At 39.2% G+C, this 21,547-nt stretch overlaps 1 protein-coding gene across 6 annotated transcripts; it reads right to left on the bottom strand.

The window, feature by feature from the left end:
* Window positions 1–774: 774 nt before the first annotated feature.
* Window positions 775–21,507, bottom strand: LOC107314456 (BPI fold-containing family C protein-like). 6 transcript variants are annotated; one of them, XM_032445066.1, is made up of 19 exons: window positions 19,745–21,507; window positions 19,321–19,660; window positions 18,084–18,209; window positions 17,084–17,209; window positions 15,288–15,384; window positions 14,937–15,048; window positions 13,224–13,352; window positions 11,309–11,467; window positions 10,557–10,620; window positions 10,409–10,469; window positions 9,488–9,579; window positions 7,880–8,053; window positions 6,756–6,809; window positions 5,937–6,107; window positions 5,252–5,319; window positions 3,696–3,738; window positions 2,732–2,795; window positions 1,798–1,874; window positions 775–1,249 (listed from the first exon to the last, which is right to left on the bottom strand). In XM_032445066.1, the coding sequence occupies exons 5-19, from the start codon at window positions 15,289–15,291 to the stop codon at window positions 1,181–1,183; spliced, it is 1,341 nt and encodes a 446-aa protein (XP_032300957.1). In that variant the 5' UTR covers window positions 15,292–15,384; window positions 17,084–17,209; window positions 18,084–18,209; window positions 19,321–19,660; window positions 19,745–21,507; the 3' UTR covers window positions 775–1,180. The 6 variants fall into 6 exon arrangements, with proteins under 6 accessions (XP_032300957.1, XP_032300948.1, XP_032300953.1 ...); XM_032445057.1 differs by lacking the exon at window positions 15,288–15,384 and having other exon boundaries at window positions 19,321–19,377; window positions 19,559–19,660; XM_032445062.1 differs by lacking the exon at window positions 15,288–15,384 and having other exon boundaries at window positions 19,745–19,881; window positions 21,378–21,507.
* Window positions 21,508–21,547: the final 40 nt, after the last annotated feature.

The raw sequence follows: 21,547 nt of genomic DNA, 5'->3' as shown, positions 1-21,547 counted from the left end.
AGCTGCATGCGAAGGTAAATGTTTCTTCCTTTCTGTTTGGCACTTGCAAGACTGTTTGAATCAGTGCGTCCAATTTGGGCTCCCCACTACAAGAATGATATTGACATCCTGGATCAAGTCCAGCAGGTATCATGAAAAAGGTTATGAGGCTGGAGAACACGATCTACTAGGACAGTATGAGAGATTCAGTATGCTTAGCTTGGGAAAGAGAGAGCCTGCCAAGACCTTTTTCTCTTCTACAACATTCTGATCTGAGGATACAGAGATGGAGCTGGGCTCTTGGAAGCACACAGTGTATAGAAAAAGGGCAGTGGACACAAGTTGGAACATGGGAAATTCTGATTTGATATCAGGAAAAGAAATTTACTCTGAAGCTGGTTAAATAAATGTTAAAACGTTGCCCAGAAAGGTTGTGGAATTTCTGTCCTTGGGGAGGTTCAAAACTCACATGGACGCAGCCTGCAGCAACATAATTTAATTAGTCCTGTTCCAAGGTGATCTCTGGACTAGATGGCTATTGGAGGTTACTTCAACATAAATTTTGATTCTGTAATTCTATAATTCACTCGATTTCATAAATCTGTTCCCATTTACGGCATCCAGTTACAAAGGGACAAACTTGTGCCCCAGTGGCGCAGTGGTTAAAGACGCCGCCTTGCAACACTGGGGCCCGGAGTTCGAATCCCCCCTGTGGCGCAAGTGGTAGAAGTGCCGCTCTGCTACACAGAGGCTCGAATCCTGGGGGCTGGACTCGATGATCTCTAAGGTCCCTTCCAACCCGCATGAAACTATGAAACTATGAAACTGTGAAAATATTACAAAAACTAAGATCTCACTCTACACATACAGTGTTGCTAACACTGATGGAGATAAGTTGAATAATGCAATAACTGGTTCCTGAAATTAATAAAACTTGGTGTTCCTAACACAAGAAGACCCATCCACTCCTTCCCATCATACTGCAACAAGTTTTCTAATGCATCATAAAATAATATAAAAGTCATCTATACCCACTATACTAAAAACCAACAGATTTGGTTCATGAAAAGGGAAGAAACAGCAAAAATAGTGACCAAGATCCATGTTTCTAATATTATAGCATCTACTCCATACAAGCCAGCAGAAGGAAGACCTCTTTTTTTCTCTATTATTGTTTGAAAGAAAAGGGGCATTAGGGGTGTCAGTGAAGATCCTCATCTTCCTCTTGCTCATGTTTGTAGTGAACATCAGTGAAAATCACAAGATGACCCTGAGGAAACAAGAACATGTAAAATTACCTTAAATTTCAGATGGACACGTTTGCAGTCAGTAGATTTGACAATTAGACCCTCAGCAGTGCAGGAGACAAGCATGGCTTTGTGCTTCCTGAAATGCAGTTGACATCAGAGTACAGATAGGAACTGATGTTAGTTAACGCAGCCCCCCAGAATGCTGGGTAATGCTAACCACAAGGCTGCATCTCAGCTTTCCAGTACTATGGAAAGGTCATAGTAGCGAGAGCTCATTCAATGCTCCTAAGACCTGCTGGGGACAGCACAGCTGCCTCTGTGGTGTTTCCACTTCGCTGGGATTCCCCCAAAAGTCTAGAGGCCCCTTTACAATCATAATGCTCAAAGCATCCTGGTCTGGTGGGGGGTGTGTGTGTACATTTTTCATCCAGAGTGTGGATTTTCAATCTATTGAATGGTTAAAGCTTTACTATCAGCTATCTTTAGAATGATGCAACACAGCAATATGCACACATTTACAGACCTAAAAAATAATCAATATTATTTAACTAAAAGTGAGGCTCCTCACCTGATTCATTTTTATTACAGGTCCAACCAGGCTGGTGTAGGCCAAGTTAGGAAGAGGAAATCCTTTTCCTAATTTATCTTAAAGAAGGACAAATATAAATATATCTGTGAATAAAATACTTCGGAAGCATTTTTCAGTAGGAACTAAATTAGTTTTAAGATCTCCCTTTAATCAATCACCACTGTATCTGTGACGCTTGTATTTGCAAAGAAGCAACAATTCCTATGAAAAAGCAGTGGACAGACCTCTCAAAATCTCTCAGCTGTCTGACACTGCAGTCTGCCTTTGCTCCTTCTCAGACATCTACTCTATTGGATGTGGTTTCTGCTGTTTCCCACTCTGGCTTATTTGCCAGTTTCCTTTCATTTTATTCTCAATATGACCATCTAAGCCTGTGGGTCCCTCTTATTTTCATCCATTCCTACTTTCCTGGGTGAAGCCCCTTGCCTGCTTTTTCAACCATTTGACTTTTGCATCCCTCCTTTCCCTCCTCAATATCTCACCTCCTTCCTCAGCAAGATAAACAACTTGCCCTTGTTTATGCCCCCAGGCACCTTCTATACACTTCCGTATGTTTCTTTCTACTTGCACCTCTTTCTTCATCCCTTGCTCTCTGCATGTCACTGAGCTGATTTTCAACTTTGTTCTGCCTGGGGTAGCAGGCAGAGTGCAAATGCAGAGGGGAGTGATAATGTTACACTATCCTAAAGCCAGAAGATGCAGATGTGCTTATGAGCTTCCCAGGTCTGGGCCATTCTCTGGTTATGGCTCAACTCTGTTGAGATGAGACTCAAGCATGTCTGCCTTCTACTGCTGCACTTTGGAAAGGAGCTGAGACTTGCTCTGTTCCAGCCTTCGAAGCTGTGCACTCTCTTTAATGGTTTTGGTCTCACTTTCCCACCAACTGTACTCAGGAACAGGCCACAATCCTTACCATTGATTACTGGGATTACTACCCTCCGTAAAGTGTAAGACAGAAAATTCTCCACCAGTGAGACCTGCAGTAAAGGGGAAAATACATTTGGTGATTACTGCATTATACCCAGGGGACTGCAGCATGAGGATGGAGAGTGACGGTTAGAACTGCAAAAGATCAGAAACAAGATCTTTTATTGCAAAGAAAAAAAACTGGTAAAGAAAATCTCAGGTTAAAAAAAATAATAAAGAAAGATGCTTTTGTTATTGTTGTTTTAAATGGCACCTGGATGATGTGAATATTCTTCTCAGAAGTTCTCAGAAATGAACTGTGTTCTGGGTGGCAGTAATTGCCCCCTCTCTGGTGCTCTACTCCCTTCACTTAAAGGTGCAGGTTGGGTTGAGCTGCTGTAGAGTTGCCCTGACCAATTCTCAGTGTACGATGAATGATCTATCCAGTGGCATGCTGTTTCTTTTACTCCCTGTTTTTTACTCTCCTTTTATTTGCTTCGAGTGTTTCAAGATAATTCCTGAAGCTGAGCTTAAGCGTGACATTGTACTCATTCCTAATGTTATGTCTACTTAATCCAGCTGTGAATTCAGGCTGGCTGTCAGAAACGGCTAGAAGAAGTTCTAGCCCCATGCCTGCCTTTGTCCTGCTGGATGCAGAAGACAGTAAAATCAATTGTGATGGCAGACTAGGTCATGCAGGCTAGGCAGACACTTCTCCCTGTTTCAATTAATGTTGCATGGTAATAATGATATTTGGTGTCTCTGTTGACAAAAGAAACACCCCAAGAGTTACTTCCTCTTACCAGAAAGGAACAAACAAGCAAAACAGGTAATGTATTTGAACGTAGAAAGAGCAGTGACAGATGATCTCCAAGGCAGATGGAGAAATGTCCGGCAACAAGTTTGGCTGAACTGCTTTTAACTCTGAAGGGCTCAGCTACCTGGTTAAGGCACTGAAACTGTTAACTTACCTTAGAGAAGCCAACAGCAGAGTGCAGCAGGGAGAACTGAAGCCTAAATGGAAGAAGTAAAAAAGGATTCAGCAAAAATGGTTTAGCACAGTCGTTGCTTGAAGTGAAGAGTCTTGAAGAAACACACCTTTGCTCTCCAGAAAAAAGAATATATATATATTTTTTTTTTCTTAAGGTGCTGCAGAATGTGTGTACAAAAACTGAATCCAGAAGCATAGCGGGCAGTGAGAATTTGCATTTCCTTTTACATTTCGTTTGTCCAACTTCTTGATTTCATGCTGATTAATGTATTTAATTTTGCCTGATTCTTGCATTTTATCAAACAGACGACTATTCACTTGTTGTAGAATTAATGAGATCTTTCTGAAATCAACCTACTTCTACAGTCATCTGTTGTCTTGGGTGACAACTACAAGATTTGTAAAGAGAAATCTCTCTGGAATTGCCATTTCCTGCAGTGGCTGAACTACACTTTCCTCAACATGATTTGGAAGAGCTGCTATCCAGTCCCAGCCCAGTCTAACTTCAATGCTGATGTCTGTGATACACACTCAGATAATTGTAAACTTAACTCTGGGGGAAAAAAAACCATGACAAAACAAACACATCATCCTGATGAGCGGAACACAGTCTCATGTCAAAAGTTTTGTGTGGCAGGATTCTTTTTTGAACTCACGCTGTCAGGTTCTGATCATTCCAAGTCCTCTTTTCCTGTTAAAATGGGCCAGTGACCAAAACTCAGAAAAGGCTGCCTATGTTTTTCTCTAATGGAAATTTAATAGGTTGAAAAATACAATATATACTCTGGAATTCTGATCCAGCTTGCAGAGCAGGGCTACCAAGAAGAAACATGGATATTCCTGAAAGTCTGCACTTCTATACAATTACATATATAGGGAGAAAGCAGCTCTAGAACATCACTGAGTTTGAAGTGTGAGTAAAATTTGCTGAAAGCCAGCTGAAAACACATGACCTGTAGGTAACCAGAAAACCAGCAAGATCTAAGCACGATCTAAAAAGTTCTGGGCATTGTTTCAAATTAGAGACACTTCTAGTTTCATTTGTTTGACAGCATGTTGTTGTATCAGCTACATAGTGTAATTGTTCCCTTCCCCACATGTAAAGGCGTACAGAGAGCTTGCTGTACTGCTCCTGTAAAGTGTTTTCATGATGGCATCTGTTTATGATGTTCAGACATGGCAAGACAGCAACATGTAAAGGGCTTAGAATAATAGACCAAATCTCATTCTCTAGCATCAGCACAGGTGACTTTAAGATACTGAATATGTTGAACACTGTCATTTGGAGGGGTTAAATAACCTTGAGAAAGGGGTAATAACACGCTGTACAGGAGACAAAGTTATTCCCCAATATTATTATATTTTATCTGCACAACATAGATTAAATAGTCAAATGTATTTTAGAGCCTCTGTGAGAAAGAAGGTAACCATTGCTCTTTTTCTCATGGTGAAACAAGTGTTGATAAACAGAATGACATTCTAGTGGGTCCTAGTGTTTGAATCATTAATGTTGCTTTCTGAATTTTCCTTAATTACCTCTTCAGAAATAATGAGATGACCAGCTTCTGTTTGATTACTGCCAAATTGCTTCTGGTACTTGTTGTCTGTGGGGAAAAAACAAAACCATCTTCTGTGACTGTATATGTAGATACTGTCTGAGCTACAGACACAAATGTAATTGCTTTTTGTCATTGGAAGCACAATGCCTAAACATTATATTTAGTCAGTATGTATAAATAGTGAAATCATTTGTCAATTTGCTGCTTTCTGAGTGCAGCAGGGATTACCTGAGTGAAGTGATAATACTGCCCTGATTGCTTCCTTATCGTTAGTATCATTTAAATCCCTGCATGGCTGACTTAACTGCATTACTTTCAACCTAATGAAAAGATGTCTGGGGACATGCTGAACAAGAGAGAACAAGTTAGGAATGTCAGATAATCCCATTTGTATATATTACAATTTATTCTCAAATAATCATTCAACCTCCCACATGGGAAGAATGGGCTTCATAAACTGCATATTGTACCTGCATATTAAATTCTACAGTATGTAGTGCACATTTCCTCCCCGTGAAATGCAACAGAACAGTATGCACATTTGTGACAGGCTTGTATATGGTATATTAAGCTAATCTCTGATTTTTGAAGGACTTGAAAGATTACTGCATCATTTGTTCAGCCTCAGCACTGAATGTTATCTTCTAGTTCATGCTACTTACTAGATTCCCTGTAAAGATGTACTGGATGGTTGAATTTGGCAGAACAGCAAACACCTCTACAGACCCAGTGATCCATAGTCTGCATGTGTCTGACTGCAAACTGACAACAGGTGGTGATGTAGCCATCAGCTTCAGAAGCACTGGGCATGCAGTTAGGCAATGCAGAGCAATCTGTGGGATTTCACAGAAAAAGTGATGACTCTGACAATATGACAATACAAAAAAACATTGGAAGAGCAGCCTTCCAGAAGAGTCATTAAAATATACATACATACATACATACATACATACATACATATATATATACTCTTAAAGGACAAAAAATGCCACAACTTCATATCAAATGTTGCCATATTAGGTATTTTTAAAGCATCTTGTAAGTATATTAATGTCTTGCATTGCATTTATAAACTGTGCTCATGACCGTTACTTCCCATTGTATATGATTTCCTGCATCCAGAAGGTACCTTGACATAGAGGAGTCAGCCTAGCACAACAGAGATGCCTTTACTTCAGCAGGAATAAAAGGAGACCGATCTTGGAGAAGATGTCCACCATATAGTCTTTATAACTGTTTCAGAGACTGAAAGTGAATTTGGTATTCATGGGGGCAAAGAATGACTTCAGAGTAGCGTGATATAGTTAGGAAGAACAATGAGTTATGAGAAGAGAACATGTATGTTTGAATTTTCCACTACTTGTAAAGCAGCTCAGCCTCCTCGTCTTCCACAAACTTCTGCAAATATGTTACACAGGTAATATCAGCAGACATCAGCTACTGCTTGTTCTTAAAAGATCTGTACAAACAGAAGTACCCACCTCAGGAAGAAAATTTTTCAGTGTGGCAGTAGTTAGGTTAAAAGCAGTAGAAAGCTGTAAACAAATGAGATCAATCAGGTCTTTATACGAGCTTAAAAATAAGGGCTTCCTTGAAAAAAACACTTTGACTCTAGGTAATTCATGTTTACATTTAGTATTTCCTTTGCACAGAATGATTCCTAGGGGAGCCACAATACTCTGTGGAAGAGAGGAGAGAAAGATTTCTTTCTAATGGATTATCTCAGAGGCTTCTACCAGACAGCGAGTACTTTAAAAGAACAGAACTGGCATCCTGCTTTCTTCCTGCCTTTGGGACTTTCTTAGATGGAATACAACGGATCTGTCAGATAGAACTCAAAAATCTTATTTGCCCTTTTTCTGCTGACCACCATGATGATGTTTGCCAGTGCCAGACCCTCTTAGCAGTGTTTCAGCTAGCAAAACTTCTTGGAATCCTTGTCTACTAATGTTGTGGAAACAGCATTTCTGGGACAAGTTTTATATGTTCTTCATCCACAGCTGAAAGCTTACTTCCCCTGTACCTGCTTTTTGCCTTATTTTGCTGCTTTCAGCACAGCCAATACCTATGTTGTGGGCCTCTATGCAGCAGACAGTGGACTAAGAATTCCTTTTCCCATCTTGCCTTTTTTACTGTTGTTTGGAACTCATGCAGAGGAAAGCTTTCTTTGGTTATTTCATACACGCCTTGTGCACCAGCTCTGTGACATTCATCTCTGCCATTTACTGCCTAGAGTTGCCAGTAAGTTCAGGTCTGAGGGAGACTTTGACTATCTAAAATGATGAAAAGAAGAAAAAATGTCCTGGTTCAGTCTTATAAGTGGTAGAATCCTGATCTGGATCTGTGTGACATGGCAAACATAATCACAGTATCACAGAATCATTAAGATTGGAAAAGACCACTAAGATCACCCAGTCCAACTGCCTACCCATCCCTACTGTGCCCACTGACCATGTCCCTCAGTACAACATTCATACATTTCCTGAGCACCTCCAGGGATGGCGACTCCATCACTTCCCTGGGCAGCCTGTAAAGAATCAGTCTCCTCTGCTGACCATTCATGTTTCTGTTATTTGTTATTCTATTATATACAAATTATACTCACGTCTTTGGAGATGGTGATATTAAAGACCCCTGCTCTGTAGTAAGCCAGTGTAGCAGACTTAAGAAAATAATTGGAGACTCCGAAGTAGAACATGGAATCACCTTTGTTTGGGAGACCAAACGGAGCAGGCACAAAGGGAGGGTCTGTGTGATTTCCTACTGGATAGACTGTGCCCTGCAAAGAGTCATTAACACACGTACTTATACTTATTAAGCATTTGTATTTGTCAGAATGCATTAGTAGTGGCTGAACAGAGGGAATTCTTATTCTATCTTATTAACCTGAAGATAAAATTGACAGTAAGTAAAACCTGAAACACGCAAGAATTTCTTGTATGCCCTGAAAATCAGCAAATTGAAGTTCTTTCGAAAAAAAAACCAAAAACAAACAGGAATCACAGAGAACATGGCCTCTACCCTTTCCAAATCTGAATTTGAGCACTGAAATGAACGTTCTGAACTGCCACCACCAGTCAGCATAAAAATCCTCTAGACCAGTCTTCTTCTGCTGCAAAGATACAGTTGTTGACTTAATCTAAGAATGACATTTAAGGAGATTCCTCAGGAACTCCTCCCTACCTCCTGAAAAGCAATAAAAGTAGTGTAAGAGGGAGACAAAAAGGAAACACCCAACTGTGATAAAAAAAAGATTGAGAGTTGGAAAACGGCAACTTAAAACCATCAAGGATCACTTTGTTCCAAGGAACACTGAAGACCAATCACTTCTTTTCCTGACTCATCTGTAATCTCATAGTGGGTGTCAGCATGTTGAAGTTTAACTTGTAAATTCGAACTAACTATAGCTGAAGAATTAACAGTATTGCTAAATACTCTTAATCTGTGTATATCTTCTTTGAAGAAGGTCTGCTGGGAAGTTTGATGTATTTCTTTTTCCTCTTTTCTTTTCTTTTCTTTTCTTTTCTTTTCTTTTCTTTTCTTTTCTTTTCTTTTCTTTTCTTTTCTTTTCTTTTCTTGTTCTTTTCTTTCGTGTCTTGTTCTTTTCTGTTGCTGGTGTTTGTTTTTTGTTTTTTTTTGTTTTCACCTGTGAATGGTGTTTCTTGAATAAAATAAGCAGAGAGAGAGTTTCAGCTGTTATTCTAGCATGCCTTTCTAAACTGAAGCCAGTGCTGAGAGCAATAGGGATGCTCTACATTACAAGGACGGTTGAAGCTGCTGGATCAACTGAGTGTTGCTGGGATATCTCTTGCCAGAAAAGGTGAAAAATTAGTGAGAAAGGAACTGCTGTATGTTGTTTGTGAGAAGTTTTTTGGTACATATAGAAGACAAGGACTCACCCCAAAACGATCACTTTGGATTGTAATTACAGCGGTAGGGATTGTAGATTATGTATCACTTATTATAATGCACCTCTGAAGGGATTCAACTGAAATAATTTATTTTGGTGAATTAACCAATGTAGTTACTATATTAAATAAGCTTGTGTCTTGTTTCCAAAACAGCTGCTACCAAAAACATTCCAAATCCTTATTGCTTTTCTGACTCAACAGTGAAGGGGCTGAGCAAGACTGTAGTGAAAAAAAGAAATGAATAAATGCAGAAGAGGATCTGAAGAGACTTTGAGAGCACAGAGATATTAATGGCGAATTACCTTCAAATCCAAGTTAATGTGTGATTTGAAGACTGCTGGAGAACTAACTAGAGAATAGTCTATTTGTGCAAAGGCATCTATTTGGCTTAAGACTAGAAAAAATAACAGACAAAAACAAAATGTGCATTATTACAAAAGCATCATAGCAGTTAAAGGCAAAGGTGTTCTAGAAATGATGAATCTGATGAAGGGAAATAGTGGGAGAAGGAAGAAGAAAATAAAAACTTGCAGTAAGAGAAAAAGTGAGACTGCACCTTTGGAAAGTCACCAGTTCCTCCAGTTATAGGCCTACTTCTCTTGTTTCACAACTGAACTGACTCCTCGGAAATCAGCTCTCACACAGCGCAGTATCTATATACGGTTTAGTAGCTTGTGGTAGCAATGGTAATGGGAGCAGGGTTGGACTAGATGATCTTGTAGGTCCTTTCCAACCTTGTGAATCTATGATTGTTTTGTGTTTACAACTTCAGCCTGACCTTTTTTTTTAATTGGAAAATTCACACTGTGTAAATAATTAGATGGTTTTAAAGAGAAACGGTGAGTTCATAACTACGGATAAATATTCTAGTCTTGAAAGAGAGGGAGAGAGGGAGGGAGGGAGGGAGGGAGGGAGGGAAAATGTTCATCTTGAAAATCTAAGAAAGTAATATGGGTCAGCTACAACAAACTGAAAGATTACAGGTGACCTGCTATGGGCACCGAAGAAATCTGAATATTGTCTATAAGGTTCTTGCAGGAGATTTCTAAGAATCTGAAATGGACTAACATAAAGGACAAAGGCTCAGTCTTTATGTCTTTGCTTTTTTGTTTTGTTTTGTTTTGTTTTTGTACTGTGAACACAGGGGTGGATTGGCAAGTGATAAAAACACTACAAACAACACACTGTGAAAATTACTCAAAAAGCTCAAATCAGCAGCTCACCCTTCTGCTTTCTAAGCTGTGCATCCATCACTTGTATTTTGTATTTGATATTTAGACATATCTATAGGAAAAGAGAGAGAAGTCAGCAATGTAAGGGCTGTATTTGAACTCCTCCCTTCACTAGCTGAAATAATCTTTTCAAACTTACATTTTCATTCAGTTTGGAATGAATGGCCTTCTCAAGATAACCAGATAGGAAGCTATAGATCCAGCTGAAGAAAAGGAAATGAACACAAACACTTTTTACCATGGACTGAAGTCTCTGAAATATAAAACCATAGAATCTTCCAGGCTAGGGCATCAATGTCATTTAGATTAATGAAAACCAATTACCAATATTGGTAGACGGTACCAATGCTATGAGTTCTGGGTCTTGTTGGAGCTATTTAGAAGTTAATCATCTGCAAAGCTGTGAATATTAATGTTAACATGCTGATAACAGCCACATTTTCTCTTTAAATATAACAAAAGGCTTTCTAGAAAGTCAAAACAAGGAGAACTACAAAAATTATGTCATTTTTTTTTTTTTAAATATCAAGTTTTGTAGTTAAATTGTAGGTCAGCTTGTCAAAATGCATAATGAATCCAGATCCCTTCCTGCAAATTTCCATTTGCCATCTTGTAGCATTTAATGTAGGCAAGTGTCAAATTTTTCAAATGCAGTACGTCTAGTCAGCTCATTTTTAGGTATGTGCACAAAGAAATGATGATTAGCCACCCTTCACATGCTCAGCAAAGGAGACTGCTTACAACAAACAGGCCTTTAAAAGTCTAATTTGATCCTTCAGTAGTTACTTGGATCGTGAAAGGCACAGTTTGAAAAGTGGCCCTTATGTGACAAACTCCGCTACTTCCCCCAGAGTAATTAGAAAATCTTCTATACATACCTAGCATACATACCTGGATCCTTCATTTAACGTGACTTTTACACTACCAATGCTCAACTGGCAACTGTGCAGCAACACAGACAAGTGGCCTGTGTTGTCCCGTGATACTTTGAAGACAACTGCAATGAACAGTTCTGAGATGGACAGGGTAAATCCTCCTTGGTCTTTGCTACTTAGAAAAACAAAACGAAACAAAATAGAAACGAATCTCAGTCAGGGAAACATGTCCTCTAAGGGAATACTTTAATATACTACCTGTAAATCAGTTTTGAAAGGACTACTGGCTTCTATCATCAAGAATGAATTATGTTTTAGTTTAGTCATTAAAGTGATAGAGATCATTGTGAAAAGGATCTTGGACCTTCTGCCTTTTTGGGCTGCTTGGGAGATGAGGAAAAGTTTAACTACCTAGGTCTCTTGCAGCATCCTTAACTCTGTTCTTCCTTAGTAGGAATCTGAATTCATTGGTTATAGGTTTTCGGGAGCAAAGTGCCTGCCATGAGATTCTGGAACTCACAGAGTGCACTGGGACACAGTGGAAAGAGAAGAGGGCTACAGTGAGATTTGGGAACTCAGGAATAATACTGAAAAAGCTGGGATAAAACCCATCTTACTGACCCCAGAAACAGCCAGGTAGGCCTGGGTTGTCAAGGGTCTCCCTTGAAAAGCTGACTTTCAGTTGGGATCTCTTATTTTAAGCTGAAAGTGGTGTATTAGGATGAGGGAGTGGAGGGGTTGAAGAGTAAGGCATATTCAGGATTTGTTTAAACTTACAGCTATGTACAAAACATAATATGGAACACAACAGAATAGACTGTTCCCTCCATCCCTCAAAAAGGAAAGAAACTCCCTTCATAACCATGCACTTCACCAAAGCTGGCTTTGACTCCCTCCCCCAAATCCTGCATGCCAGTTCCTCATCTCCTTTGCAGTTGGTGAAGTCCTCAGAGCTTTATATTTCTGGTGTGTTCTTTAGATCATGCCCCAGTCCTCACCCTGGACAAGAGGGAGAGGTAAATTAATGTTTGGGAGCAGCTGATGTGCTCTGCTGAACACAGTATCCTTTTCCTCACAATGCCACTATGACAACTACATACAGATTGCGACCACAGTGACAGTGCTTTCCAGCTACCAGTACTAAAACTGAATACAAAACTTTGTGTACGTGCTCCTTTGAAATCAGGACATACTGTGAATTGTGCAGCCTGGTGATCCATCTTGCTGTGCTATCTGGCTTGCAAACAGAGCAACGCCTACTGCTGTTTCCAGGTATTCCATTAACCCCAACTGTAGAGATTAACACCTTGAAACCTTTTCTGATATCCCAGATGTTTTGGCCCTCCCTCCCCCTCTTCAAAGAAGGGAAGGAAAAAAAATATATTGTCTTAAAGAGATGCTGAGATAGAAAAGTGGAAAAATCTGAATGTGATGGTGTGATTGAAGATAATCTCATACTGTACAGGCTCATGAAGCCAAGTCATTTATCCACAGTGACTTGAATTGTAGAATTTTCTAACTTCTGGATGTTTGGCATTGTGACAGTACTCACCTTATAAAAATGATCACTATGGAAGACAATATACACTGTAGCAACAAGTAGATAATTAACTACAGAGTCAACTTATTGGTTATACTCTACCAAAAAAAATAATTGTTGTCATTTAAAATACTGTGGTCCTGTATATACAACTCATACCATCTGGACAAGCTGCGCATGCTAACAGTTGTCTGACTTGATGACTCCCGAGGAGACATACCTGCATTTGTTGCAGGAAATGCTTCCCTCTCAAGAAGTTCATACAAACTGTTTTTTAAATGCTTATATCAGACTTAAAAAAATGATAAGTAGCAACTAAATTTCTGAATTACAATTCTAATTCCACTCCCAGAACTGTCTCCCAACTCCAACTGCACTGTACAGTACTTACAGTAGCCATGCTTTCAGTCTCCAGTCTGCACTGATTGTAGCAGAAGCATGTGCCACTGATAGACTAACACCAGTGTCAGGAATAAAGGAAGCAGAAGTTTCTGGTATATCTACAGCATCAACTTTGAACCTACAGAAAAAAAGGAAGCAGGACGTTAGACTGCATGTTAAAAGGTTAAGAAGGAATATTGATGATTGAATTCTTCTGCAATCAAAGGCAGAGTCTATGATTTCCTTCCCCATCTATATCCCTTTACTCATCTCAGCAAAAGGTCCTGGAGCTGTTCAGTTTTTCAAAATCAAGTCTTACTTAAAGACTTCCCCATGAAAATGATTTTTCCTGATATTCAAAGACATTGTGTTGCAAATGGGTGTGTTGAACTGAGCTGCACATTGTAAAGGTATCAGCTGCAATCTTATCATATACTTGACATTCCTCATTGTTTCCTGCTACCTGGCAGAGATCTCAGAAACAACTGACTTTCATCTACTTTCCCTGGGAAACTGGCTAGTTTTAGTGAAAATGAACATAGTTTTCCAAAAACAGCTCGGGCAACATTAATTATTAATCCTATTTTCAGTGAGGTGAGATCAGTCTGTGTAGGGAAATAACTAATTGGGAGAATGAATTGTGATTTTGCAGATCACTCCAACTTAGTTTGGAAGGAACCTTAAGATCTTCTGGATCATGTCCTTGATCCAAGCCAGGCCAAGTAAGGGTCCTGTTCTTTTAAGTCTCGAACATCTTCAAGGATGGAGATTCCCCAACCTCTGTTCTCACTCTGCTTCTCCTCAGCAATTTCTTAACTTCTAATTGGAGATTTTCTTGATGTAACTTGTGCCTGCTGCCCAGCATCTCTTCACTGGCTCCACATTCTCCATAATCAACACCCAGCAAAAGATGTACAGTAAGACATCACCCTGCCCCCCCCCCCCCCCCAGTTTTTTCTTATTCAGGCTGTCCAAATTCATCTTTCTCAGCTGTGCAAAAGTTAAGGTCTCCAGGATACTATAATACAATGAATATAAGCAATATATTAATGTATTAGAACATTACTAAAATATTTGATGTTAATAGAGGATGCGGGCCCTTATCCAGCAAAAAGTATATGAAGTCTCCCAGATTGTTATTTCTTGCTCTGGGCAATTTATAATAAATAAAAATGATATGAAGAAAAAATGAAGTAAAATACTATTGGGCAGCAGAGCTTTACTTGGAAGTAATATTAAAAGGTCAGAAGTTACTGTTTGTTTGTTTGGTTTTTTTTTTGGTTACAGTATATTGAAAAAGCTTAAACAGAAAGATGGGAATGAAGGCTGTAAAACAACATGCTTTTATATTACTTTCCTTGCTTGGAAATATTGTAGAAAGCTCCACAGGCCTTTTACTTTACAGGCTGTTCCCAGTACACAACTTTCCTCAGCAGGAAATAAAAGTAGAGCCTTACCTAATGAAAATGCTATTTTAGCCATTGTAAATCTACCCAAAAAGATTCTGCAAAAGTTATCTTCCTGTTCCATCAACTCAGATACATCATCCCCATACGCACATTTTCCTCCTACTCTTTCATGATGGCTTTTCCCTCATGAAACTCATTTCAGCAGTTAGATGAACCATTAAAGTTTTGTACTGAACAACAACAAAAAAGGCTGCATAATTATTACTACGGACCTGTTTCATCCTAAAACTTTGAAATGCAATTCCTTCACTTACCTTGAGATTGTATAATTCACCTTCACAATTGAGAAACTCTCCTGCCCACTCCAACTTGGGAAGGTCTCTTGCAATACTCTTTGCTTCAGTAGTTCTATCCCAATCTTCCTGCCTGCAGTGGGACAGAGGAAATAGATACCTTGCAGGCCACATTATGGCATGCAAAGGTCTAGATATACTGACAAATAATTCAATCACTTTTAACACAGTTCTGGAAACTCTTCTGCTCTTAAGCCCTTACCTAGACCTCTTTCCAACTACTTACACATCTGCATCTGTTGCCCCCATATGAATCATTTAGTTCAAGATCATGATGATCTTGACTTGCATTTTACATTCTAGAACTCTTACCCATTTTTTGAAACTGTTATACTTCCTTCACTTCACATACAGTGTGGATAACCTTGGAAATACTTGGTCATCACATTTCTCTCAGACTGTCTTATACCTGTTGAATGAAGAGGCCTGTTAAGAAGTGACAAGATGGCCAACATGCATAGTCCTTACTTAGGTAAGAAGTGTGAACATATGCATATGAAGCGTTGGTATGTCAAACACATTTTTACAGGAGTTTCTTTAGCTTTAGAGCCTCACAGCTGCTGAATAAATAAATATATATACATATATACTTTTTCCCCTTCCAGAATTCAGTAAGTTAAAAAAAACAAACAATTACAATAAATGATAACTCATTATGATTCCCTGGAAGTTCCCTCTTCAAAAGCGAAAACACAGGCTCTTTCTGACAGAAATACCCTAGAGCTCACTTATGGTTCTAAATGAGAGCAGCCAGTGACCTCAAATGGTCCTGCCAAAATGAGAGAGCGGGGAGGATCTACTGACTCAGCCTTAAAATCTCATGTTAAAGGAAAATACATGATTTAGTGGAGGGTTGTTAGAGTAGTACGGTCAAGTTGTGGTTGGACTTGATTATCTTTACGGTCTTTTCCAATCTGAGCAATTCTATGATTCTGTGATTCTATGACAGGTACAACACTTTTCAAATACAAGAAATACCATTGCCAGAGTCACTGTCAATATCTGTTCTTACCCCCAATGACTAACACAGGGTTAGTCTGTACGTCTGGCACTTGAAAGCCACGCTGAATGTCACAACTACTGCTGGGCTCATATTAAGAAATAGGCTGAATTTTCATTTCTAAAGGCAACAGAGATGCCTAAGGGGTAATTTCACTCGCATTTCATCAAAAGATACAAAGAACAATTCTGTTTTGGATAACTGATGTTTGTCCCACACTTAACTCCTCAAAAGCCTTAAAAACAATGTTCATGCACAGAAATAAGTAGACTTGATCCTCTCTTTCATCTCAAACTCATAAGCCCCAAGCTTCTGCTTTTCATCTCACAAGTCCATTGTCTAGCTGTCAGTGTGTTGAGTACATAAATGATGATTAATCCTTAGCGTGACCCAGCCTTTGTTGAATCTGTACCTTGTTAACCTTTATTATTAATATTAATTCTGTAAACAATTGAAGTTGTACTGAGTGCCCTCCACACCCACGCACTACACCTTCAGCAGGAGGCAGGGAGAGCTAGCCTGAATAGAAAGAGTAAGGAAAATACACTGTAGAGGTTAGGAGTGCCATGTACAAAATCGCTGATGTTCTGTTAAGGGTCAAAATTACAGCAGATGGTTGCTGTAAAGAACAGCACGTGCAGATTCTATCTCACCTCAAATAGAATGACAGTGAAAGTGTGCAGTTACATGTTCGTTCCAAGATTCTAAGCTCCCCCCCCTCCCCCTTTTTTTTTTCTTATTATATGTTAATTATTTTCAATTAAATATTGCACTTACAATCAAGATTTTAGCACTTTTTGAAAAGCAACAATTATGTGACCATCTCATTCTAGTTCTAAGACAGCAGATAAATATGAGAAGTGTGATAGAAACATGGTTGGATTGCAGGAGCATGCAGCCCCAAATTCAAGGATAAATTTGTACCCTGAGTCCAAAAAAGAGACAAAGAGAGAGAAGGGACAAAGGGCGTTCTGCTATGAGGTGACAAAAGGAATATATTCTGTTGCAGTATTTAAGGACCGGGCTTGTACACTGCACCTCTTTAAAGAACTATATTCTGTACATAGAATATTTATTTTAAATTAACTTCTGGTAATCTCAGACATACCGTAGTCCAGCCCTTTCTGAGTAATTCTCACTTTAAGACCAGGATTAGCTTCAAGTTGTAAAAACAGCAAACATGGCAGGAAAGAATACCACATCTTTCGCATCTTCTCACCTTTGTCTCTGGGACCTGTCAACAACGTTTATGATGCAAATGTGATTGTAAATGACGTATACCATGAGTCACAAAAAAATCTTTATCTGGCATTGTTCCCTCAAAGAAACGTGGACAAGGGTGGATAACCATGAGAGGTTTAGCTGATGATTTTACTGCACAAAGTAGTCATAGTGGGAGCAGTGATTAACTGGATAGCACTTCAGTAGGCATCACCTATTGGTGAGGTTGCATGGTTCTGCTCCACTACTCTGTGCTTTCCTTGCACCCATGTTTTGGCTGGTTTATTTTACCATATTCTAGCTCATGCAGAGTGAACATGACAGAGCAAACAGCTGAGAAACGTCTGTCCTAATAAAAGCCAACACCCTTTTCACATACATAGACAAACTTCTGACTTAATCCAAATGCTGATCAAATCAGCTCATAAGAGGGGACTGCAATGGTTAATTCAAAGCATGTACTTCACGTGGCAGACTACAGTATAGCGAGTGTGAATGCAAAGCAAGTAAGCCACTACATGGTGGAACACAAACACAAAACACAGCTTCAAAAGAGCAGCGACAAATTAGTTTTTATTTTTCTTTTACACTTACAGAAGTAAGGTTTCTTCATTCAAAACTTGCATTCATCATGATTTTCACTATCAGTGACAGGCACTGTTCAATTCCCTAGAAACTGAATGTTGTTTCACATGACAACTCAAGTATTCCAAGTGCTGAGTGAAATTTTTATTAGGGGTCTGTGGTGATTTTATACTGGCCTTAACACTGAGGAGACTAGATCACACTCTTCCAACATGTAAGACTGTGATTGTAGTATCTGCATATGTACAAAACCAGAATATATACAAATGTGTAACAAAACAAAGAAACATGCAACTCCCTACCTCCAAACCTTTGATAGTCTTACTTCTTTGTTGGAATTAATACTGATGAGGCCAGACTTCGAACAGCTACAAATCCAGTATCTACCCAGCAGCTCATAAAATACTGCTCTTCATGGGACTTCTGAGCTGTTAATAGACAAAAAGCTTTATCAGTATTGTTCTGATAGTAGTTTTCTGAAGGAATGCTTAAAAATCATAGAAATCATAGATAAAAATAATAGAATATCATATAAATCATAGAGTACTTATGAAATCGCCCCAGAAATTCTATGCTGGAAAAGGTGGCTTCAGGAAAAAAAAAACAAACAACGGATAAATCTGAAAATAAAATCCAAATTCTGACAGATTTGGAAAATTCCTCTTTAAGTGGTCTTTCCATCTCTAGTTTTTATGCTTCTTTGATTTTCTCTATTGTAACCAACACAACATGGAGAATTAATTTAAGGTAGCAGTGTTACATAAAACAGCCACCTGGAGTCACAGACCTTAACATTTTTCCAAAAAAAAAGTCTTAGCTTTTCTTGCAAATGTCACCTTTTCTAGCCTAATTCTATGGATTCAATTAAAAATAAATATAAAACCAAAAAGACAGAGTTTTCTATCATTAAATAACACAGACATGTATGAAATATTTACCTAATTTATCTAAAAGGAAAGCAGGCAGCACTAACATAGGTGAGGTTACCTCACTGCCATTGAAATTCACTCCCACAGAGGAACAGAAAACAGCAACCTTAGTTAACTACTTTGCTTTGAAGTTACACGCTATTGTTAGGCTCTTAAATGTATCCCAAGTGTGAAGCTGAAAGAACAAAGTGAACTTCCATGGTGCTAGAAGATGGTATCATCACATACTGTTTTCTCTAGTCAACAAGCTTTACTTTCACACTCCAAAGCTGATATTTATGATTTCATCAAAGACCAAAGCCTCTGTCATATGCCAGGGTTGATTGTACAAGCTTAGTCAGATGACCACAACAGACAGAACTAAGGAGATGGAAGATGCCAGCTGCCTGATAATCTGAATCAGAGCTGCCATTTTCACTGCTGATGACAACAAATGATAGATAAATTGCTCTGATTTTTATCTTCAGTAACTGAGCACTAATCAGGCAAATCCTCTATATAATTAATTCTCTTAATGCTTTTGTCTTTTCAGAGATAGAGTGTTCAAGTATCGTATATAAAGAAAAAAAGATGAAAAACTGTTTTGCTTCAGTCTGCGTACTTATCTCACCCTAATGAAGTACATTACTGCCCGGAATGCAAACATTAGAGTTCTCCCTCATGAAGCCTGCAAAAGAGTTTAAATAAAACTTATATTAAAGGTAACCACTGAAGCCTGACTGAGAATCAAAGCTTTTGATTAAAAAAAAAAAACAACAAAACCCAACAATAACAAAAAAAAAAGTCACTCTTATTGTCTCGTACAGATTTAACACAGCCATAAAACACAGTATCTTAAATTGATCAACCTTTAGAATATCCATGAGAAAGAATGCTGTCAATGTCCTTGTCTCGGCCCTGCACAAACTTCTCAGTTGCTGCCCACAGAAGAATTTTTTTCACTCCTAAAGCTTCAGGGGAGAAATCTCAATAGTTAAGAAACACAAGAAAAACAGACCTCAAATGCAGCAGTAAAAAATTAGTATAATTCCAACCTGGACTCCAGAAAGAGCATTTAGTTTCACAATCTCTTTGCTGTTAGCGCAGAACTAGGATTAGACTTTTCAGTTTCTTCCTTGCTCTGTTTCTTCCAGTTACTCAGCAGCAATAGGTATGCTTTCCACAGCTCACTCTGCAATATCAAATCAAAATGACTCAATAGCTTCATGCTTTTAACCCTTCCTATACAATGATATTCCATATGGAAAATCACTCAAGGGAAAAGGAATACAACATTTATATGGTTAGCAGGAGGGAGATACTGCCTGGAATGTTTAAAGTATCCATCAAATGATACAGACAGAAGTTTGCTAAAGGACATAAAAGCAGGTATCTGCTCTCTACTGCCACTGGAAAGCCTTGGAATGTAGCTGCCAGAGGGCAACTAATCTGTGCTGGAAACACCTATAGCTGCAGTGCCTACACAGAACTCGTTGATGATAGATAATTATGTTGAAAGGCAGTTGTCTGATGAGCTGATGGTAAACAAGAACACACTTTCCACTGTTCTAACCCATTTAGTTTGCATTTCTGACCTCTATAACTGTCCTGTCCTAGTACCTGAACCTGGACTACTTGATTCACTTTTAACAAAGTTCATTTAACAAGTCAGTGCTCTCACAGTGCATGCTGGCCTCACAGCTAAGAGTTGCAAAGGTGCTGCTAATGCAGAGATACCAAACTCTGTTTCTGAGGTGTCACTTCAAAGAATTTTGCTCTGCATGTAGCTCAATAGTGATATATATAGCACGTAGTTCAATAGTGAAAAGGATTATATAAAGAACAAAAGTGTTAAGGTGCTTGTGAGACGTAGTTTGATCTACAAGGACCTTAAGATTTCCTTGATAAACTTATAAACTCTTATATAGGACAAGATTGCCTAAGATATCTAAGATCATATATTCTGTGATTCAGGTTCCTCTCCAATCTGAGGTTCTCACATCATAGCTGACAGCATTGGAACAAAGACAGTATAGCAGCCAATTGGTCCTGAAGGATGTTCTGAAGGACATTTCCGATTCAGACACCTCTGTCATTTTTTTTTTTACAGCCTCCAGTAGAGGACTACATTGATGTTTGGTCAAGAATGATGAAGGAAAGCAATAGAAATTATACTCCATATGGAGTATGGATATTATAGAATTATGCTCCATATGGAGCACATATTTTCATCAGGAGTAGAGCAGTTAAAAGCCACAAAAAGAAACGTAGGATGCTGCATAAGGGCCAGCAGCCAACCTGAGATGTGAAGCAGAGCCTCGATAAAGGTATTAGCTATACAACACTAGTATAAAGGAAGATTAAGGTTAGATGTTAGGAAACAATTCTTTACTCAGTAGGCAGCGCTGCCCAAAGGTCTGTGGGTGCCCCATGACTGGAGGCATTCAAAGCTGGGTTGGATGGGGACCTAAGCAGCCTCAGCTGGGGAGTGGCAGCCCTGTGCATAGAAAGGGGTGGGAAATCAACAATCTTTGAGGTCTCTTCTGACCTAAACCATTTTACGATTCTACGATTTCAATACTTTTTTTGTAGAGTGCCTTGCCCAGCCTGAGCTCAGTTTGATACTTGATTACTGGAAACTGCAGAAATGGTCACAATGCTGAAGAGATACAAAACACTCCAGCCAACCTTCTCCAAGACTCAGGAGAGCGGTTCCTGACAGGCACAGCGCTCGCAGTGCCCTCACTGCACTTAGCTGCCACGGCGCTCACAGCCACCTTCCCGCCTCATACCTCCCCGCCACGGCGCGCCACCCGTGCGCATGCGCAGCAGCGACCCGCTCGCGCCGCACCACGGGC

The sequence above is a fragment of the Coturnix japonica genome, chromosome 1 (assembly GCF_001577835.2).
Source record: "Coturnix japonica isolate 7356 chromosome 1, Coturnix japonica 2.1, whole genome shotgun sequence".
NCBI classification, from domain to species: domain Eukaryota; kingdom Metazoa; phylum Chordata; class Aves; order Galliformes; family Phasianidae; genus Coturnix; species Coturnix japonica.
The sequence above is the reverse complement of the archived record's forward strand: the minus strand, read 5'-3'. Positions and strand labels throughout refer to the sequence as shown.